General features: G+C 47.5%; 1 protein-coding gene across 1 annotated transcript in view; it reads right to left on the reverse strand.

Annotated features, from left to right (window-relative positions):
* Positions 1-19,196, reverse strand: part of agbl1 (AGBL carboxypeptidase 1) — a 338,874-nt gene that overhangs the window by 56,292 nt on the left and 263,386 nt on the right. The window contains exon 22 of the mRNA XM_072470580.1: positions 14,065-14,234. Coding sequence (XP_072326681.1) covers positions 14,065-14,234 — 170 coding nt within the window. The remainder of the gene's footprint in view (positions 1-14,064; positions 14,235-19,196) is intronic.

Genomic DNA, 19,196 nt, shown 5'->3' on the forward strand with positions numbered 1-19,196 from the left:
CCACCTCAGCTGTGGATGTAAGGGATGCACCTCGACGTAGCTTCAATGGTCATGGGTATTTAAGGGTGTAAAGTCTAGTGGCTCTATCGCAATCTGATATTGAACTCTTGCAGATTCAGCCCTCTTACATTATCCACGTATCCATGATGTGGAGATGCCAGCGTTGGACTGGGGTGAGCACAGTAAGAAGTCTTACAACACCAGGATAACGTCCAACAGGTTTGTTTCGAATCACTAGCTTTCGGAGCACTGCTCATTCACCTGAGGAAGGAGCTGTGCTCCGAAAGCTAATGATTCAAAACAAACCTGTTGGACTTTAACCTGGTGTTGTTAGACTTCTTACCATTATCCACGTAGTGATTAGTCAATAATGCCACATGTCCATTAATTAGCAGTGGCCATGGACTCTGAGTGCGTGGCCTGGCCACCAATCATGCAAGCCCTTGCTTGCAGCTCACCGCGTTCTGACCTCTGAAGGTGTACTCAGCGAGATCACTGCAGCTCCTGCTGTTGTTGCCCTGATGCGATCCGCGAGCACACGAGGGGAGTTAAGTCTGCTATGTTAGGGTAAGGAACACAGTAGATGCGGTTCCAGGGCAGACAAAGTGAAGCTCCACTCTGTCTTCTTAACTGTGGAAAACCAAAGGCTACCTACATGTTGCAAGAGATGGGCAAGTTCAATCATTAATGGCAGTCCTCGGTGATTTGTCATTTTTAGCGAACATGCAGATGATGGCTGCAAGTAAGGAGACATTGGGCAAGATGGTCTTGGCTGCAAGAGAGATTGAGTGCAGGATTAAAGAGGTGTGTGTGCAGCTGATTGAAGCCTTTGTCAGACCCCACGTGGAGATTTCTTTTGACCTGCTCTTTTTCTTATCAAGGGTTGCAGTGGACCTCACATAAAGGGTTTGCAACCAAAGTGCATCAGACATCATTGAAGTTCATGAGGTGAGAGAGAGTGGAATAGGCCTGCTTGCTGGACCATACCAAAGACTATGAGGCTATCCATGTGAAGCATCAGCAGCACTTCAGGGGCGGGTTTAGCACAGTGGGCTAAACAGCTGGCTTGTAATGCAGAACAAGGCCAGCAGCGCAGGTTCAATTCCCGTACCGGTCTTCCTGATCAGGTGCCGGAATGTGGCGACTAGGGGCTTTTCACATAACTTCATTGAAGCCTACTTGTGACAAGAAGCGATTATTATTATTATTATTATTCCTCAGCTTGGGTCCATTCAGGAAAGATATTTACCTTGGCTGGGGTGTCCACAATGGCAGATCACCGTCTCACACTGAGACTTGTCAGAGTCTCTGTGAATGGAGGGTCCACAGTGGTTTCTATTCAACAACCCATAGTGCAGGTGAGGCAGTCTCAATGAGTAGACCCCAAAATAACCTGAAAACCTTTCAGCATGATACAAATATCAAAGGATATGAGTTTTCTTTGGGTGAATGATGATTCTGGGGGCAGGCAGGAACACAAAACTCCCTGATCAATCTGATCTCAAGGGGCCAAATTGTGTACTCAATCTGCTCCTCCCCGTGGACCCATCTCTCTGGCTCTGTCTGAAAGAGCACTCTGCCAGATGTGGCCTTCTACAGGAGCAGGTGTGAGGGTGACATGAATGCATCCCTCCGAGGTTAGATTTGATATTGCTTCCAAGTTGCCATGCACACGGGCTTTGTGAGGGCGTGGAAAAAAAAATCTCAATTCTACTTACACGTGCCTGAGTTCATGGGAGACAAAGTGTAGTGCAGGTTCTAATGCATGCATTTAACATCAGGGCTCTGTATATTAGCATAATTTGGCAGATGCAAAGGATCAAACCACCAGCAGGCCAGACATTAAGTAGTGCAATTTAATTCAGCTATCATAAATCAAGGTACATTAGAGCAAAATATAATGTCTGTAACCAGAAGGGAGCTGGGGCCTTGCAGCTAGCAGAGGATAGAAAAGCAAAAACAAAGAGAAATGCCTTGGCAGCTTACTCTGCCTGAAATCTGCTAGCTCTCAGATTGTATTGGCCCTGTCTGCCATATTATACCCCTGCAATAGCCCCTGCCTGTGGCTCAGAGACACCCGAGCCCTCGTCAGGTCCATCCCCTTCGCCATCTTCAACGTTGGAGGCGACATCTTGGGTCCTCCATGTCACCCTGAGCCAAGACAATCCCCATTATAGCGTGAGGTTGTGCAAGGTGCAGCAGACAATAATGATCTGGGACCCTCTGTGATAAGTATGGAGTTCCCCGCCTGACTGTCCATCTTATCTCTAGGAGGCCTATCACCTGCCCAATTATGGACCCGATGGAAGCATGTGCTGAGGAGAGCACTGTAGCTCTCCTCAGCAGCACCCTGCAGATGGCAAACTGGCATCATCAGCCACGTCGTCTGGGAGTATCACTTGGCCCCAAGGAGCCAGCCCTACAATCACCAGGGTCCAGTTTTGGCACCCGAGGGTGGGTCAGAATGTAAACATTGTGAGTGCTCCCTGGGAACCGAGCATAAACATGCAGGATTTGTCTTCTGTGATCCAATTTCAGTTGTACCTTCAAAAAGTAGAAAGCTCTTCTATTGATGAATGTGACTGGCTGTTGCCAGCACCTCTCAAGGCCACATGTGTGCAGTCAATAGCCCCTTGTGCTTGCGGAAAGCAGAAGATTGCTGCATAATCCAACACGCTCGCAGCCTGCCTCTCGGGATCCAGTCTAAATTGGACAATTTGGTGTATGTAAACAAGGCACCTTTCACCACACAAATACACTTGTATGTCGCTCACTGGGAGGTGCCATACGTGTCCACAATGCAACCCTGCACAGAGCTACCGGCAAAGAGGTTTACGATGTTGTTGACCTGTACTTTGGGGGATAGCTCAGTGGCAGAGGATCAAGGGGCGGCATGGTGGCACAGTGGTTAGCACTGCTGCCTCACAGCTCCAGGATCCCAGGTTCAATTCTGGCCTCGGGTAACTGTCTGTGTGGAGCCTGCACTTTCTCCCCGTGTCTGCGTGGGTTTCCTCCGGGTGCTCCAGTTTCCTCCCACAGTCCAAAGACGTGCAGTCCAAAGTCCGAAGCCTATTCTCCCCACCTAGCCACAGGATCCCCAGATGCAAACAAAAAGGTCCTTCCTCCAGCCCACATTACTATACCTTCGCATTCCCTCGCTGCCGCCCTCTCCGTCCCTCAAACAGTCTCTGCCTTCCCCAGTCAACAGCCCTCCCTTCCCCCCTACACATCCAGCCTTTGCTCCACCAATCCACCTTGCTGCCCCTTCCACCCTTAATCTGCCTCCCACGTCCAGCCTTCATGCAGCTTGCCCAACCAGCACCTGAGAGGAGTCAAGATTTATGAGTCGTCTACAAGAAGGCCAAAGCAGCGCCTACTCACCTCAAAGTCATGGAAGAAGTCAAGCTCACCAGGTGCACCCCTCTTTTTACAGCCATAAAAGTGAACATTATAATTTATCGCTGACGGAGAACTCAATTCCAGCGAGGTGGCCTTTTAATGATCATGCATGATATGCTAATGTATGCAAAAGGACTTCCCGCCATTGTCCACCAGGAAGCTCAACCTGTCTCTACCACCTTGAGAATTTAATTGCTAAATTTCATTCAGGCATCAGGAAATTGATTTTTGACCTTCCGCCAAATTGAGACCCCACCCCCAGCCAAGTTTCTCACTGCTGGCGGGAGCAAAATATTCTGCCCTTGACATCAGAATGAACCAATGGCTCTGCTGCAATCTTTTTTGCGTAATCTAGTTTAAGCGTTTTAAACGAGTGTTACCTGGTGACAGGTGTAATAATAATCAACTTTATTAGTTTCCCAAGTAGGCTTACATTAACACTGCAATGAAGTTACTATGAAAATCCCTGAGGCAGCTGTCAAATAGCCTGATGTCATTCACTTTGAGGGACTTACACATGAGGAATAGCCTTTTGTGCCAGTTACCAGGGAACTGTTAGTGCATCACGGTCCGCTCCCCAACCAATAGTCAGCAATGTCAGGAAGAAAAATGGGCACCTTGGTAAAGGAATATTTTACCGATTTTGCCAATAAATATGGTCAATATGGTCAGATTGTAACACTCCATTTGTGTTCGTTATTTAACACACCAACAAAACCCAGAACGGAAATGCGTGTAAGTTGACATAATTCAAGATGCTTGACAGGTTGTCAGATAGAGCATGCTGAATTTTACCAGTCCTCTGGAGGTGGAACTGGGAGGTGGGAGTACCTCTGGCAGCAGAAAGCATCAGGAGGGGCAACTGATGTCTTCCAACGGCTGCGAGATCTTCTCAGGGGTAGGAATTCAGCAGCCAATTAAACCAACTAAATGCTCAAAACAGCCACTTTCCACCCCAGCAGCATTTAAACAGCCTCAAGAGTGGCCTACGCATGGGGGAGACCCTTGTGGGTTCCAGATGGTGGGGGCGGCGGGGGGGGGGGGGGGGGGGGGGGGGGTTGTCTTGCTACATGGCTGATCCACGGTCCACAGAGAAGACCCCCCCCCCCAACAATGGCCATGACTGCCTCCGCAGAGGAACCCCTCCCCCCACTCACCCCACAAAGAGCAAGCTGCCAATGAACATTCGCTTTGCATCCACAACCCCCTGGGGCGAAGAAAATGAGGGGTTCAAATATTAAAATGGGGGAAGAGCAAAGGCAGAATAACGGACAAAACAAATAGAGATGGAGACAAAGCAGGAGACTGGTAGACAGAGGCGTCAACAAGCTCTGCATCGTGGTACAAAACATTGGACTGCATACACCATCTGGATTTAACCAAGGCTAAGTTACTTCTTCTCCAGTAACTTACTGCTCTTTTTCATGTCTAATGTACAGACATCCTGGTGTGTTGCCCCAATAGATTTGATTATTGTCACAGATTCAAACAAAGGAGTACAGGTTTACTAAATTTTGCAAGGCTTTTAAAAACATTGTTACATTTCACAAATTCCTTTAAAATTGCGTCACTATCGCCATCGGTGATTTTCCTTCCCTTTTTTAGTAAAGCATTGAAAGTGGCGAAAAAGAAAATTCCCATTAAAGGCTAGGAAGTAAAACTGCCGTGATTTAATGGGTCCGATTACGGGCAGCACGGTAGCACAGTGGTTAGCACAATTGCTTCACAGCTCCAGGGTCCCAGGTTCGATTCTGGCTTGGGTCACGGTCTGTGCGGAGTCTGCATGTTCTCCCCGTGTGTGTGTGGGTTTCCTCCGGGCGCTCCGGTTTCCTCCCACAGTCCAAAGATGTGCCGGTTAGGTGGATTGGCCATGATAAATTGCCCTTAGTGTCCAGAATTGCCCTTAGTGTTGGGCGGGGTTACTGGGTTATGGGGATAGGGTGGAGGTGTTGACCTTGAGTAGGGTGCTCTTTCCAAGAGCCGGTGCAGATGGGCTGAATGGCCTCCTTCTGCACTGTAAATTCTATGACACGTCCAACGTGTCAGCCGAGTGGTCACATGAGAGCGCACTGACGCGGCTACAAAATAGGTCATGTGGTGGGAGTCATCCCCCGGGAGCGCGTGCAGAGCACAGGGATTGGAGTAACTGCTGAGCGAGTGAATAAACTACCTTGTTGAAAGGCATTTGTTGTCAGTGTTTCAGGTGCACCCGCAACTTTTGCACCCTGCGCTCAATCACTTTGGCTCAAACCCCACTAAGCGCGCGGAGCTGTGTGCAGAACATCGAGTCGCGAATGGATTTTCTTTCTGGAAAAAACCTAGACTTTCAGCCAAGTAAAGAATAGGTGGACAAACTGCTCCTGGCTCCGCACATTGTAAATCATGCTGTCAGCACATCGATTGATATTGCTTTCTTTTTTTAATACATTAATGGTAATTTTCTGACTTTTGGCAGGAAGTCGTACCCCTGAGAGCGCAAATCGAATATCTTAAATATCCAAAAAGTACAAGCAGTGAGTGCCAGAATATTCTCTCTCAGTGGGTGAGATTCCCCTCTGAGAGCAGGTTGGAAAATTTCTCTTATTGCAGTGATTCACAAAGAACACTTAAACAAGTACTGTCATGTACCATAATCACTCAAAGCAAGCGAGATGAGCATTTTCTCTGCCTTCACACATCCCCGCCGAGCCTGCGGTTTTGATTTTTAACTCGAGGCGGGTTTGACATCAAGTCATGTTCAAATGTTTCAGATCTATCCACCAACCAAAGTACGAATGATGACAGGGCTGATGGGCAGAAGCAAGAGGAGGGGAGGAGGGGAGGGGAGGGGGGGGGGGGGGGGGGGGGCAGCTGAACTCTGCCAGGGGGTTGCGGGAATGGTCCCCAGAACAATGTAATTGGCAACTTGAGGCTGTTTTCGGAGGGGGGGGAATGTCAGGATCTAGAGCTCCTCCCTCTCCACTATTTTACTGCCGCACTTGCTCCTTTATTGCTAGGTGGGCTGGGTTTGCATCCACTACAACCAGACCGCAGCAAGTTGGTGCAAGTGTTGAACATGGCTTGGCTGCCCAAATGAAAAAAGGGAACCTAAACTAATACCAGCTTTTAAAAAAAAATTTTCACAGGGTGTGGGCATTGCTGGCTAGAGCGATGTTTCTGCCCATTCATAACTGCCCTCGCGAAGGACAGGGAGACCGGGTCTCAAAGAATAAAGAACAATACAGCACTGGAACAGACCCTTCGGCCCTCCAGGCCTGTACCAGCCATGATACCAACCTTTGCCAAAACCCTCAGCACTTCCTTGTACCGTATCCCTCTATACCCATCCTATCCATGTGTTTGTCAAGATGCCTTTTGAACGTTGTTAATGTATCTGCTTCCAGAACCTCCCCTGGCAGCGCGTTCCAGACACTCACCACCCTCTGCATAAAACCTGCCTCGTGCATCCTCTCTAAACTTTGTCCCAAGGCCCTTAAACCTATGCCCCCTGGTGACTGACACCTCCACCCTGGGAAAGAGTGCCTGCCCATCCACTCTATCCATGCCTCTCATAATCTTGTAGACCTCTATCAGGTCACTCCCCAACCTCCGTCTTTCTAATGAAAACAGTCCGAGTATATTCAGCCTCTCCACACAGTGAACACCCTCCATACCAGGCAACATCCTGGTAAACCTCCTCTGCACCCTCTCCAAACCCTCCACATGCTTCTGGTAGTGTGGCGACCAGAATTGTGCACGATATTCCAAATGCGGCCTTACCAAGGTTCTATATATCTGTAGCATGACTTGCCAGTCATTGGCGTCATCCACGAACTTACTAATCAGACCGGCTACATTTTCCTCCAAATGGTTTATTTATATTACAAACAATTAAGGCCCCAGCACAGATCGCTGTGGAACACCACTAGTCACAACCTTCCATTCAGAAAAACACACTTCTTTGCCTTCTGTGACCGAGCTAGTTCTATATCCATCTTACCACCTCACTTCTGATCCCGTGTGACTTCACTTTTTGTACCAGTCTGCCATGAGGCACCTTGTCAAAGGCTTTACTGAAGTACATGTAAACAACAACCACCGCCCTCCCCTCATCAATCATCTTTGTCATCTCAAAAAACTAGATCAAGTTAGTGAGGCACGACCTCCCCTTCACAAAACCATGCTGTCTATCGCTTACGAGTCCATTTGTTTCCAGATGGGTACAAATCTTTTTCGCCACTTTCAATGCTTTACTGAAAAAGGGAAGAAAAATCTCCGATGGCGATAGTGACGCAATTTTAAAGGAATTTGTGAAATATAACAATGTTTTCAAAATCCTGTCCCTGAGAATTCTCTCCAATAATTTACCTACCATCGGTGTGAGGCTCACTGGCCTATAGTTTCCAAGATTATCCCTGCTACCTTTCTTAAACAGCGGTATCACATTAGCTATTCTCCAGTCCTCTGGGACCTCACCTGTAGCCAATGAAGATATGTCAATCAAGGCTCCAGCAATTTGCTTCCATCAGTATTCTGGGGTAAATCCCATCCGGCCCAGGAGACTTATCTATCTTAATATCTTTTAAAAGACCCAATACCTCCTCCTTTTTGATGTTAACATGATCCAGACTGTCCACACACCCTACCCAAGAATTACCTTCCACAAAGTCCCTTTCTTTGGTGAACACTGAATCAAAGTACTCATTAAGTACCTCACCCATTTCCTCTGGCTCAACCCATAGATTCCCCCCACTGTCCTTAAGTGGTCCAATCCTTTCCCTGGCCACCATCTTGTTTTTTACATATGAATAAAAAGGTTTGGAATTCACCTTAATCCTACTTGCCAAGGACTTTCCATGACCCCTTTAGCCCTCCTAATTTCCCGCTTCAGTACCTTCCTACTTTCTTTATACTCCTCAAGGGTTTCAACTGTCCCCACCCTTCTAGACCATACAACAGTCTCCTTTTTCTTTTTGACGAGGTTCACAATATCCCTCATTATCCAAGGCTCCCTAAACTTCCCATACTTATCCTCAAGCAGAAGTTACTGATCATCAGCTGCAGGGTCCTCTGACCACTTTCCAAAGCTAAAAGCTGCATCCGGCCACCTCATGTCTGAATGGATGAAAGTTACTTACTGTCCACATGCGAACATACTAAGGTGAAGCTGGAGTAAACCACCTGGCCCCTCGAGCCATTCAATAACGTCATGGCCGATCTGATTGTGACATCAACCCCCATATTCCTGCCTACCCTCCTATATCCTTTCACCTCCTTGTTAATCAAGAATCTTCAAACTCTTCTATCTCCAAAACATTGGTCCCAGCCACTTCTTTCACCCTCAGATCTGAAATGGCAGAGGCTCACCATTTGTGGCTGCCAAAAATGAGGCAGGAAGGGTGTTGATGTCAATCGTCCATCATTTCCAAACTGGCACTGTTGTTTCCTGTCAACATTTGGCACCAGAATTAGTGCTGGTCCAAGATGTAGTGGCAGATCAGATGGTGGGCACGCCACTGTTTTGCAGTATGGCTCCTGGGCAATAATTCCTGGTTGCCCTTTGAGTAGACAACCTTCACCCAGACCAGTCCTTACATTAATCCCTTGTAATGTCTGCAATCAAACTCTGTAAATGCCAAGCTTATAGTTTGTTCAAGAAGATCTCTTCAAGTTATTTAAGTGCGATGTCAGGGATACATGAGGCAATAAGTACATTTTCTCACACTGTAAACTAAACACTTAAATCCAACCGCAAGGCATATATCTAGCTATGGCAGTTTAGTTAACGGACTGCAGGTTAATAGATCCAGTTCACAATGGCTAAAGTCAAGACGAATTGCGAAATGTAGCATCGTGGAAATGTAAAAAGATGATAGATGATCTCCAAAGTGGCCAATTTCCAGTCAGAGCTGACCCTTAGAATGTGCAGTGTCCAACCAAAACTGGCCTTTGTCCTTATACAGTGGGCAACCGATCGTCTTAAAATAATGCCAAAAGCAAAATCGTGCAGATGCCGGCAACCTGAAATTAAAAACAGAAAATGCTGCCTTGGAATGTTAACTGTGGCCACTATTCAGCGGACTGCAAACTATTTCCGCTGTCGAGTGCGTTTAGCCGGGATGTTTCTCGGTGGCTCCAGCGTCGAGGAACCCCCCGCTATTCAATGGCACTCTGCCTTTTTTTGGCCTTGTGGAGTTTTTCTCCCCTGAGGCTGTAGTTAGAGTAATTTCCTGCAGCCGGGCTTCAGCTCACCAGCAGGAAAGGCTGTTCTCAGATTGGGTTGCCATTTTGACCGGCTGCCCCGATCTTCCCACCGATCTCCTACTTTTCAGGCCTTCTCCTCCACCCCCCCCCCCCCCCCCCCCCCACACACACTTTTTTGACCCCTTCAGCCCTCCCCAACCTCGGAAGGCCCCAGGAAACCCCACCCCCCTCATCCCCATTCTAATTGACAAGCCACACCGAAGACCGAACCCTGGAAGTGCCAACTTGGCACCTGGGCATCCTGCCACTGCCAGCCTAGCACCTTTTCAGTGCCAGTGTGGTATCTTGGCTGTACCACACGATCACTATGGCAGTGCCTAACTTCCCAGGTGCCGGGGATGGGGGGTTCCAGGGTACCACTCTGCCCTATCCCCGACCACCCGCATGTCTCCAATAGCCTGGGAGCACCTGGCCAGCATTGCACCTGGCCAGTGTTTGTGTGGACCAGTACTAAAAGCGCCCCTGGTGAGGTCTCTCAGGCGATGCCTTTGTGTCCCGGGTGTCTGGTGAATCTGGTGTCCAGCTATTTAATGAGACATTTAAATATGCAGATCTGGATGTCGCCGAACGAGGGAAAGATTAATCTCATGCCAGGCAGAGCGAGCCGGGTGACTCGTTATCGGCCCGGCGCGGAGCCCAAGATGGGGCTCTCGCGTGATTCACCCGGTGGTCCCGGCTTAGCGCCGGACTCAACGGAGTTGCTGACCTGTGCCCTGTATCTTTTCCCCTTCCGAAATGTTGCCATTTTCTCGCATTTGTTGCTTTAGCTAAAACAATGCCGTTTGGAAAGTCTAGGCTTTGGAGGAGATCTGAGTTCTCTTAAGACAGTTCTGATCTTCTCCGGTACACTGGCAATAATTTATTTGCTCCCTCAATATTGTTCTTGCCACTGACATGAGCAAAAAGTTTAAGCAAGGAGCCAATTCCCAAATTGTTGATTACATTATATTTTTCTGGCCTCTGAAGGCAGAGTATCGGAGTTCTGCTCCCGGAATGTCAGTGCTTGTGGTGCTGGCTGTTTAACTGTGATATGTTGTATTCAAATTACTTTGTGAAGTCGGTTGCCCTGTTGATTCAGGTGAGTGGCGATTAATCAGCGTTTCTGCTGCTCTGTCACTCTGCACAGGCTACAGAGATAACACAATGTAAAACAATGCAACAACATCCTCGACAGCGTCAGGATCCATGTAAACAAAATTCTCTTGCCATAATCATCAGAAACTAACTGCACAGCATCCATCGGCTCACTGCACCTTCTTGTAAACAACCTAATCACTGCCATTTAATCACAGGATGGTAATTCCATTGTGTGTGATAGAGAGCTGGCTCTGATACTAGGCGCTATTGATTGCATCATGCGCGGCAGTGTTGTCCACGGGCGTGACTATAGTGACACTGATTAGCCACATGGCTCCGGTAGGAAATGCTGCATTCAACACAGGGGCCTGTATGTCACGTGCTTATTGGCTATCATTAAATTCAGATTTGCTGTCTTTCTCTTTTCCCCAGAGTTTGGAACTCTGGCATGAATTTATCAGATGCAGCAAATGTTAGTGCAGTTTCCTGGTTATTGTCCAACAGTTGCAAGTGAACTCTGACGTTGTGGGTGTGATAGCTGAGCATGTTGACTGATACATTGAGAAGCGTCAGACCTGGCTCCTGCTTTGCATCTGGACCCGGTGTCTTCTCTCCATCAGGACCTATCCCTGCTCTCTCTCTCGATCTGGAATTGGTCCCATCTCTCCACCCAGACCTGTCACGACCCTCCATCTATATCCAGCCCCTCTCTCCTCCAGACCTCTGCTCCACACTCTGTCTAGAACACTGGCTGGGTATAGGTACATTGGTATTAGGAGCAGAAATAGGCAATTCAACTACTCGAGCCTGCTCCACCATTCAATCACACCATGGCTAATCTCTTCCTGCTATCAAACCCACCTCCCTACCTGTTCCCCAGATCCCTTTAACCAGTTTTTAAAATCAGAAATATATGTATCTCCTTCTTGAAACCATTTAATGATTCAGACTCCACCCTACTACGGGGCAGCGAGTTCCACAAATTAGAATAGAATGGAATCCCCACATCGCAGAAAGAGGCCATTCGGCCCATCGGGTCTACACCGCCCCTCAGAAAGAGCGCCCTACCTAGGCCCACGCCCCCACCCCATGCCAATAAGCTTGTAACCCCATCTAACCTTTTTGGAGACTAAGGGGAAATTTTTTATGGCCAATCCACCGAACCTGCAAATCTTTGGTCTGTGGGAGGAAACCGGAGCACCCGGAGGAAACCCACGCCGACACGGGGAGAACGTGCAGACTTCGCACAGTCAGCCAACGCCATAATTGAACCCGGGTTCCTGACGCTGTGAGGCAGCAGTGCTAACCACTGTGCCACCGTGCCGGCCTCTGCGAGAAGTAGTTCCTCCTTATCTCAGTTTTAAATCTACCGCCTCAGAACCTATATTTGAATCATAGAATTTACTGTGCAGAAGGAGGCCATTCGGCCCATCAAGTCTGCACTGGCCCTTGGATAGAGCACCTTATTTAAGCCCACACCTCCACCTTATCCCTGTAACCCAGTAACCCCAGCTAACCTTTTATTGTTTGGACACCAAGGGCAATTTATCATGGCCAATCCACCTAACAGGCACATCTTTGGACTGCGGGAGGAAACTGGAGCACCCAGAGGAAAGTCATGCAGACACAGGGAGGACATGCAGACTCCGCACAGACAGTGACCCAAGGCGGGAATTGAACCTGGGGACCCTGGCGCTGTGAAGCAACTGTGCTAACCACTGTGCTACAGTGCCACCCAGTTGCGACCTCTCGTTCCGATTGCCCCACAAGGGGCAACATTCGGTCTACGTTTGGATGCTAATTGGTCCCATGGCATGACAGCCCTGTTGCAGCTACCCACCATTGGTTGGAGTTTCTTTCCTTTACTAGCCTTGAGAGCGGTTATTCCGATTGGTTGGGCTGACAATGATGTGCAGCTCTCCTCTCCAGGTGATATTGTCAGTCTTTCCACTCGATAGTGTAGCCACCTGGGTTGGCCACTTCCTGGCTTAAAATGGAGAACAGCAAAGGCTGAAGGGAAATTCAGGCAACACAGGCAAAAACTAGCAGGTGCAAGTTCACTGTGTATTAGACTCTGTAAAAACCCAGACAGCATCGATACAAGCAGCCATCTGCATCGTAATGTAGCACCCATCTACATAGTAATGAGCGATCCCTGGGAACAATCAAAATATTTGAGGTAAACAAGGCCAAGCCAGACTCCTCAGCGCCAGCAGGAGCAAACACAAAAGAGGTTAACGGACATTTAAAGTCATCCCAACGATCAGGTATTGGAGAAATTGAACCAAGCGATTGGACCGAAGTCCAATCACTTGAAACCAGGTACGGGGCCCGCCCCAAAAGGCGGGAAGCCCCTGGGGACTGTAAAGTAAAGCCCCCAAGTTCAAATCGTCCTTCTTGACAGAGTCACTCAGCAACGCGAACCAACCCTTGACAGTGACCTGTCCAGCTGCCTCCAAAGAACGTAAGTTTCAAGTCAACGCTCGCTACGAGATAGGCACTCTAATTGGTGCATTGAGTTATTGATCATTACTCGAACTTGAACCGCGTGGTGGTATCATAAAGGTACCTGGCGACTCTAGAGCAAAGGTTATAAAACAGAGCCAATTGAACCAACCAAATGTTAGCAACAATTGAAATCTGGCATTTTTACGCCATTTTAGCAGATCATAAATAAGCGATAAGATAATAATGACCAAAGAGGTAAAGCAGACACAAGATTCAAAAGCCAATCACGTTTTACTTTTCACCTTACTATTTTACCAGCAAACATATTAAAAAGGGGACATCTGCGTGAGCAAGAATATTAAAATCAATTGCCGAATGGTGATGTTTATTACTCTGTTTTAACTTATTAATGAAAACAGTAATTAGCCAAATCTGAATTCCCAAGTAGCCACATATGGTTAGTGGCTAACATATTGGATGACTCGGAGATTAAGGAAACAATCAGGCTCAGAGATAATGTGGGTTGCTTTAGCTGACTGATTCCATTGTGAATATCGGGGCAGGACTGGTTGTGTTTTGTCGGGCCTCTGGGCTCTGATCCTCTCCATCTCATAACCATTTCTTATCTCATTTCATTCTTTTTTAAGACCACATCAGTTGGGAACGCCTTATCTCCCTTCCTCATAAAACCTTAGTTTGACCGCAGCTTAACTCAGCTTCCTGATTTATCGTATCGCCTCTCCTACTCCATTCCATCTCGACGGTGACCTGCCCTATGAATCAGGATCCTTTGCTTAGGCTTCTTAACAGTGGCAACATTTCTGTCAGTTATCCATCTGACAGATTGGAATTTTGTTCCGTAACCGAGCGGCTAATGAAGAATCAGCCAGCACTTACCTGCGTGACATGTGCCTGTCATTCTGGAGCTCATTATCAAAATCAAGTAGACCGACATCTTCGGTAACCAGCTGGTTGCTACATGACCACTCATCTTTCTTTAGCTTCAGGAGTCCTGCACAGAACTTGGCTCCCATTTCCTCCAGCTCCCTGGTTCCAAGTTGGAGACCCTGTCAGCAAAATAGGTAATGATCCAATTAACGTGTTGTACATTTAAGGCACAATTTAATACTTCTGATGCTGCTTTTACATTCTCTTAAATTTAGTTGAAGCCACAGTGGATTAGTTTGTAATAATAGTAATCTTTATTGTTACAAGTAGGCTTTCATTAACACTGCAATGAAGTTACTGTGAAAAGCCCCCAGTCGCCACACTCCCCGCCTGTTCAGGTACACAGAGGGAGAAATCAGAATGTCCAAGTCACCTAACAGCACGTCTTTCGGGACTTGTGCGAGGAAACCGGAGCACCCGGAGGAAACTCACACAGACACTGTGTACTCTGGGATAACACAGGCTGCAACTCGATGCAGCTTTGACCAAAAGATACTCCAGACTTTGAAGTAAATTCAATGTGATTTATTGAACATTTAGCACAGTTCTCTATGAGTTCGACTCTCCTGCTAATCTTGCTGTAGTAACTCAGTCTAACTAACCAGTCTGCTCTAAGCCACGTGGTGGGTGTGATGCTTCTGATCTGCCCTGTGGAAAGAGACAGAGCATGTGTATCCTGTCCTTATATATGGGTTGCCCCCTTGTGGTAGTGTCACCTCTGGGTGTCTTGACTGCCCATTGGTCGTGTTCAATTCTAAGTGCTTATTAGCTGCATGTTTGCATATCATGACATCTCCGGTGCTCCCTCTTGTGTTTATTTAGTTGTAGTGCATTTACATTAACCCCTTGTGTATATACGGTCACCACAACGGGAAGACGTGCAGACTCCGCAAAGGCAGTGACCCGAGCCGGGAATCGAACCTGGGCCCTGGCGCTGTGAAGCAACAGTGCTAACCACTGTGCTACAGTCCCACAAGACGGGATGACATGGAATCATGATTTGTTTGAGTGCCATGTCTCTCATTCAGCACCTGCTAATAGATAGTTAGACAGATAGTTGGACAGAGAGATGGACAGCAGATAGTTAATTTATGAGAAATCATCATGGCAGAATGTGATGAAAATACAAATAAAATTTTTAAAAATCATTGTTTATAACTTAGTGATAGACAATCATTAAAATGATAATAAAGTATAAAATCATAAAATGAGCCCACAATTATCAGCATTTCAGTATACACATAATTACATTATGTTGTAAAATGCAGATCTCCTTAATTTACAAAATAAACATGAAAGGTCTACTGCATTCTGCATTTTGTATTAAAGTCTATAGATCATAGATTGTCAGGTTGAGATCCTGAATTCTCAATCATTTACATACTATTTATGAGCTGAGGGGCTTTAGGGATTCAGACTGGCTTTCGTATAACATTTATTGGCAAGAGGGGGAATGTGTTGCCTTTATCAAAATGGACAGCCATGTATTATCTTTCTTTTTATATTTACAAGGGCTGAACAGCCAAATTCACAAATATTTAGCTGATGAGCTCCAACCATGAACTCTTGCTGTTCCTCAATGGTCACTCTACATGGACATCCTGGGCGGGATTCTCCGATCGCTGACGGCAAAATCGCGTTGGAAATCGCGTTGGGTGATCGGTCGAAGAAATCCCTGTTTACTCCTGAATCGAGGGTGGTGCTGTTTTTGTGACGCTCCGCCCCCCCAAAAAAATGGGGTACTCCCGCCGTATGGATGGCCTCAGGACGTCACCTGAGGCCTTCCCCCGATGCCCCGCCCCTGATGGGCGTGTGCTCACACCGTTCGGGGACCTCATGTGGCAGCAGCAGACTGAGCCCAGCGCCGCCACAATCGGAGTGGGGGGGGGGCGAGCCATTCAGCGGGCAGGGGGGGCCTTGGCGGGGGCTGGGGCACTGGTGGGGGGGGTGGTCCGGGTGGTCAGACATAGCTGCAGGATCGGGAAATCCAGCCCCATGCATCTCACACTCATGACCTAGATTTTATTGTATGAATAGCAATGAGGCAACTTGCAGTTGTCTTCCATCCATCTCTGTTCTGAGGGGTAGCTGCACTAGGAACAATCTTTTTCCACTGATTTCTATTCTCCATTGCCTCACTGACTGTCCCATCAAGAGGCCAGTCCACATTCTGATATCATCCATCCATGCCATCTTGTGTCTTGCTTGTGCATGTTTTCCAGGTGTTTTGTCTTGTGTTTTTATCTCTTTCCAAACATTTCTCTCCTGCTCTTATCACAGTCCAAAATATGTAAGCTTATCGCTGCCTCAAACAAGTTCCTCTTAGCACCAGCTTTCTCGAGCACTTGTTTATCTGCTTAGCCACCCGTGACACGCATAATACCCGACATTTCAAATGCTCTTACTCGAGCTCGTCACTCTTCTTGATAGTCCAGCTTTCATTGTCATACATTGCCACTGGCCACACAAGGGCTTTCAGGACACAAATTTTCCTGGGGCAGAAACATGCCATTCGGCCCATCGGGTCTGCACCGACCAGCCGAAAGATGACCCAAACCTCGGCCCACTTCCCCGTAACCTCACTTTGGACTCTTAGAGGCAATTTAACATGGCCAATCCAGCTAACCTGCACGTCTTCGGACTGTGGGAGGAAACCGGAGCACCTGGAGAAAACCCACGCAGACACCGGGACAACGTGCAAACTCAACACAGATGTCCAGGGTCGGAATCAAACCTGGGTCCCTGGCACTGTGAGGCAGCAGTGCTAACCAATGTGCCACCTTGCCACTCTCTGAAGGAATATCCATAGAATCCGTACAGTGCAGGAGGAAGCCATTCGACTAATCAAGTCTGCACCCGACCTCCGAAAGAGCAGCCTACCCAGGCCCATTCACCCCCCTAATAAGCATATTGTGCTGTCTGGCCATGTAGGCACTGGTCACCACTACAAAGGAAGAATGTTAGGTGGATTGGCCTTCTTAAATTGCTCATCAGTATCCAAAAGGTTAGGTGGGGTAATGATGATAGGGTGGGGGCCTGCGGAGGTTCAGGGCAGACACTATGGATCAAATGGCCTCCTTCTGCACTGTAGTGATTCTATGATTCTATGATACTATAATGTGAAGAAATGTTTGTTCGAGGAATGAGGTGGCAGGCATGGCTTCGAGTTACAATTGATGCAAAGTGACCCCCTCAGTTCTGAGGAGATGCTGAAAGGTCCAAAAGATTTCTTACTTCAAGAAGAGCAAAGAGATAGAAATCAAGTCCATGGCTTGTAAAAAATTCATTTATTTTCCCTTCATTTTTATCACTCCATTCTTGAAGTGATGAGAATACGCTGAATTTTGCTAAATATGGGCATTAGTGCCTACTTCTGGACCAGAAGATACATACATAGAAGACAGGAGCAGGAGGAGGCCTTTTGGCCCTTATAGTCTGCTAAGCCATTCATCATGACCATGGCTGATCATCCAACTCAATAGCCTAATCCTGCTCTCTCCACATAGCCTTTAATCTCATTCTCCCCAAGTGCTACATCTAGCCGCCTCTTGAATATAGTCAATGTTTTTGCATCAACTACTTCCCGTGGTAATGAATTCCGGCTCACCGCTCTTTGGGTGAAGAAATGTCTCTTCATCTCTGTCTGAAATGGTTTACCCTGAATCCTCAGACTGTGACCCCTGGTTCTGGACATACCCATCATTGGTAACATCTTCCCTGCATCTACCCTGTCTCATCCTGTTAGAATTTTATAAGTCTCTATGAGATCCCCCCTCATTCTTCTGAACTCCAGCAAGGACAATCCCAACCTAGTCAATCTCTCCTCATTTGACAGTCCCGCCATCCCTGGAATCAGTCTGGTAAAAATGGTGTTCTTCAGATCTGTTAGTGCTGACTACTGTTTTCTTCTAACTTCCTGCTGATGTGTGACCCATGATGTGTAAAGATCTATCACTCTCTCTCCCATTCTATTAGTGGTTTGCACAGATCTGTTAATGCTTTCCCCAGTCTGCTCGTGGCTTCAACAGATCCATTAATATATTTTATTGATTGTGTTCTTCTTGATAGCAGTTTCTATTAATCCATTTGGCCTTTCTACCAATCTGTTGCTACTACCTGCCAGTTCATTAGTGCTTCTTACTGCTCTGCTAATAATTTCCACTGGGATGTGAGAACTTTGTGATATGTTCTATCCACGACTCCATGCCCAGTTCTCTGCCTCTCTCTATAAAAGCAAATTACTGCGGATGTTGGATTCTGAAACAAAAGAGAAAATGCTGGAAAATCTCAGCATGTCTGGCGTATCTGCAGGGAGAGAAAAGACCTAACGTTTTGAGTCCAATGACTCATTGTCAAAGCTAACAGACAGAGAAAGTGGAAAATATTTATACTGTGGAGTGAGAATGAAAGATGAGTCATTGTGAGGCGGTATCCACTCTATATTAAAGGCTGATCAGAACTGATTTTATATTAAATCATGTATTCACTCTATATTAAAAGCTGATCAGAGGACTTCCAGTTGCGGCTATGCTAAGCTACGTTCGGCAGCTCCCGCCAGAAACGGACTTTTGGGCTCTTTTTAGGGGCCCCAGTGGCATTTGTTTGACGGTTCCCAGTGTGGGAAGGTGACAGTATGATTTCCCCGGCACTGTATGGATTGGACCAGGAGTGGAGCGGTGAAAAAAGTAATTCTGGTGCAACGAAAAAGTGCGAGGGAGGAAAACCAAGATGGCGGCGGGTGGAGACCAGGCAGCGTGGGCGCCGAGGTCGCAAGAGCAGCAGGAGTTTCTCAAGCGCTGCTTCACGGAATTGAAAGCAGATGAAGGCATCGATCGACAAGCTGGTCGAGACCCAGAAGGCCCAAGGGGCGGCGATCCGGGAGGTGCGGCAGAAGGCCTCGGAGAATGAGGACGAGATATTGGGCCTGGCGGTGAAGGTGGAGGCGCACGAGGCGCTGCATAAGAAATGGCAGGAGAAGTTAGAGGACATGGAGAATCGGTCGAGGAGGAAGAACCTGCGGATTCTGGGTCTCCCGGAGGGAGTGGAGGGGTCGGATGCTGGAGCATATGTGGTCACGATGC

The sequence above is a fragment of the Scyliorhinus torazame genome, chromosome 12 (genome assembly GCF_047496885.1).
Source record: "Scyliorhinus torazame isolate Kashiwa2021f chromosome 12, sScyTor2.1, whole genome shotgun sequence".
In the NCBI taxonomy this organism is placed as follows: domain Eukaryota; kingdom Metazoa; phylum Chordata; class Chondrichthyes; order Carcharhiniformes; family Scyliorhinidae; genus Scyliorhinus; species Scyliorhinus torazame.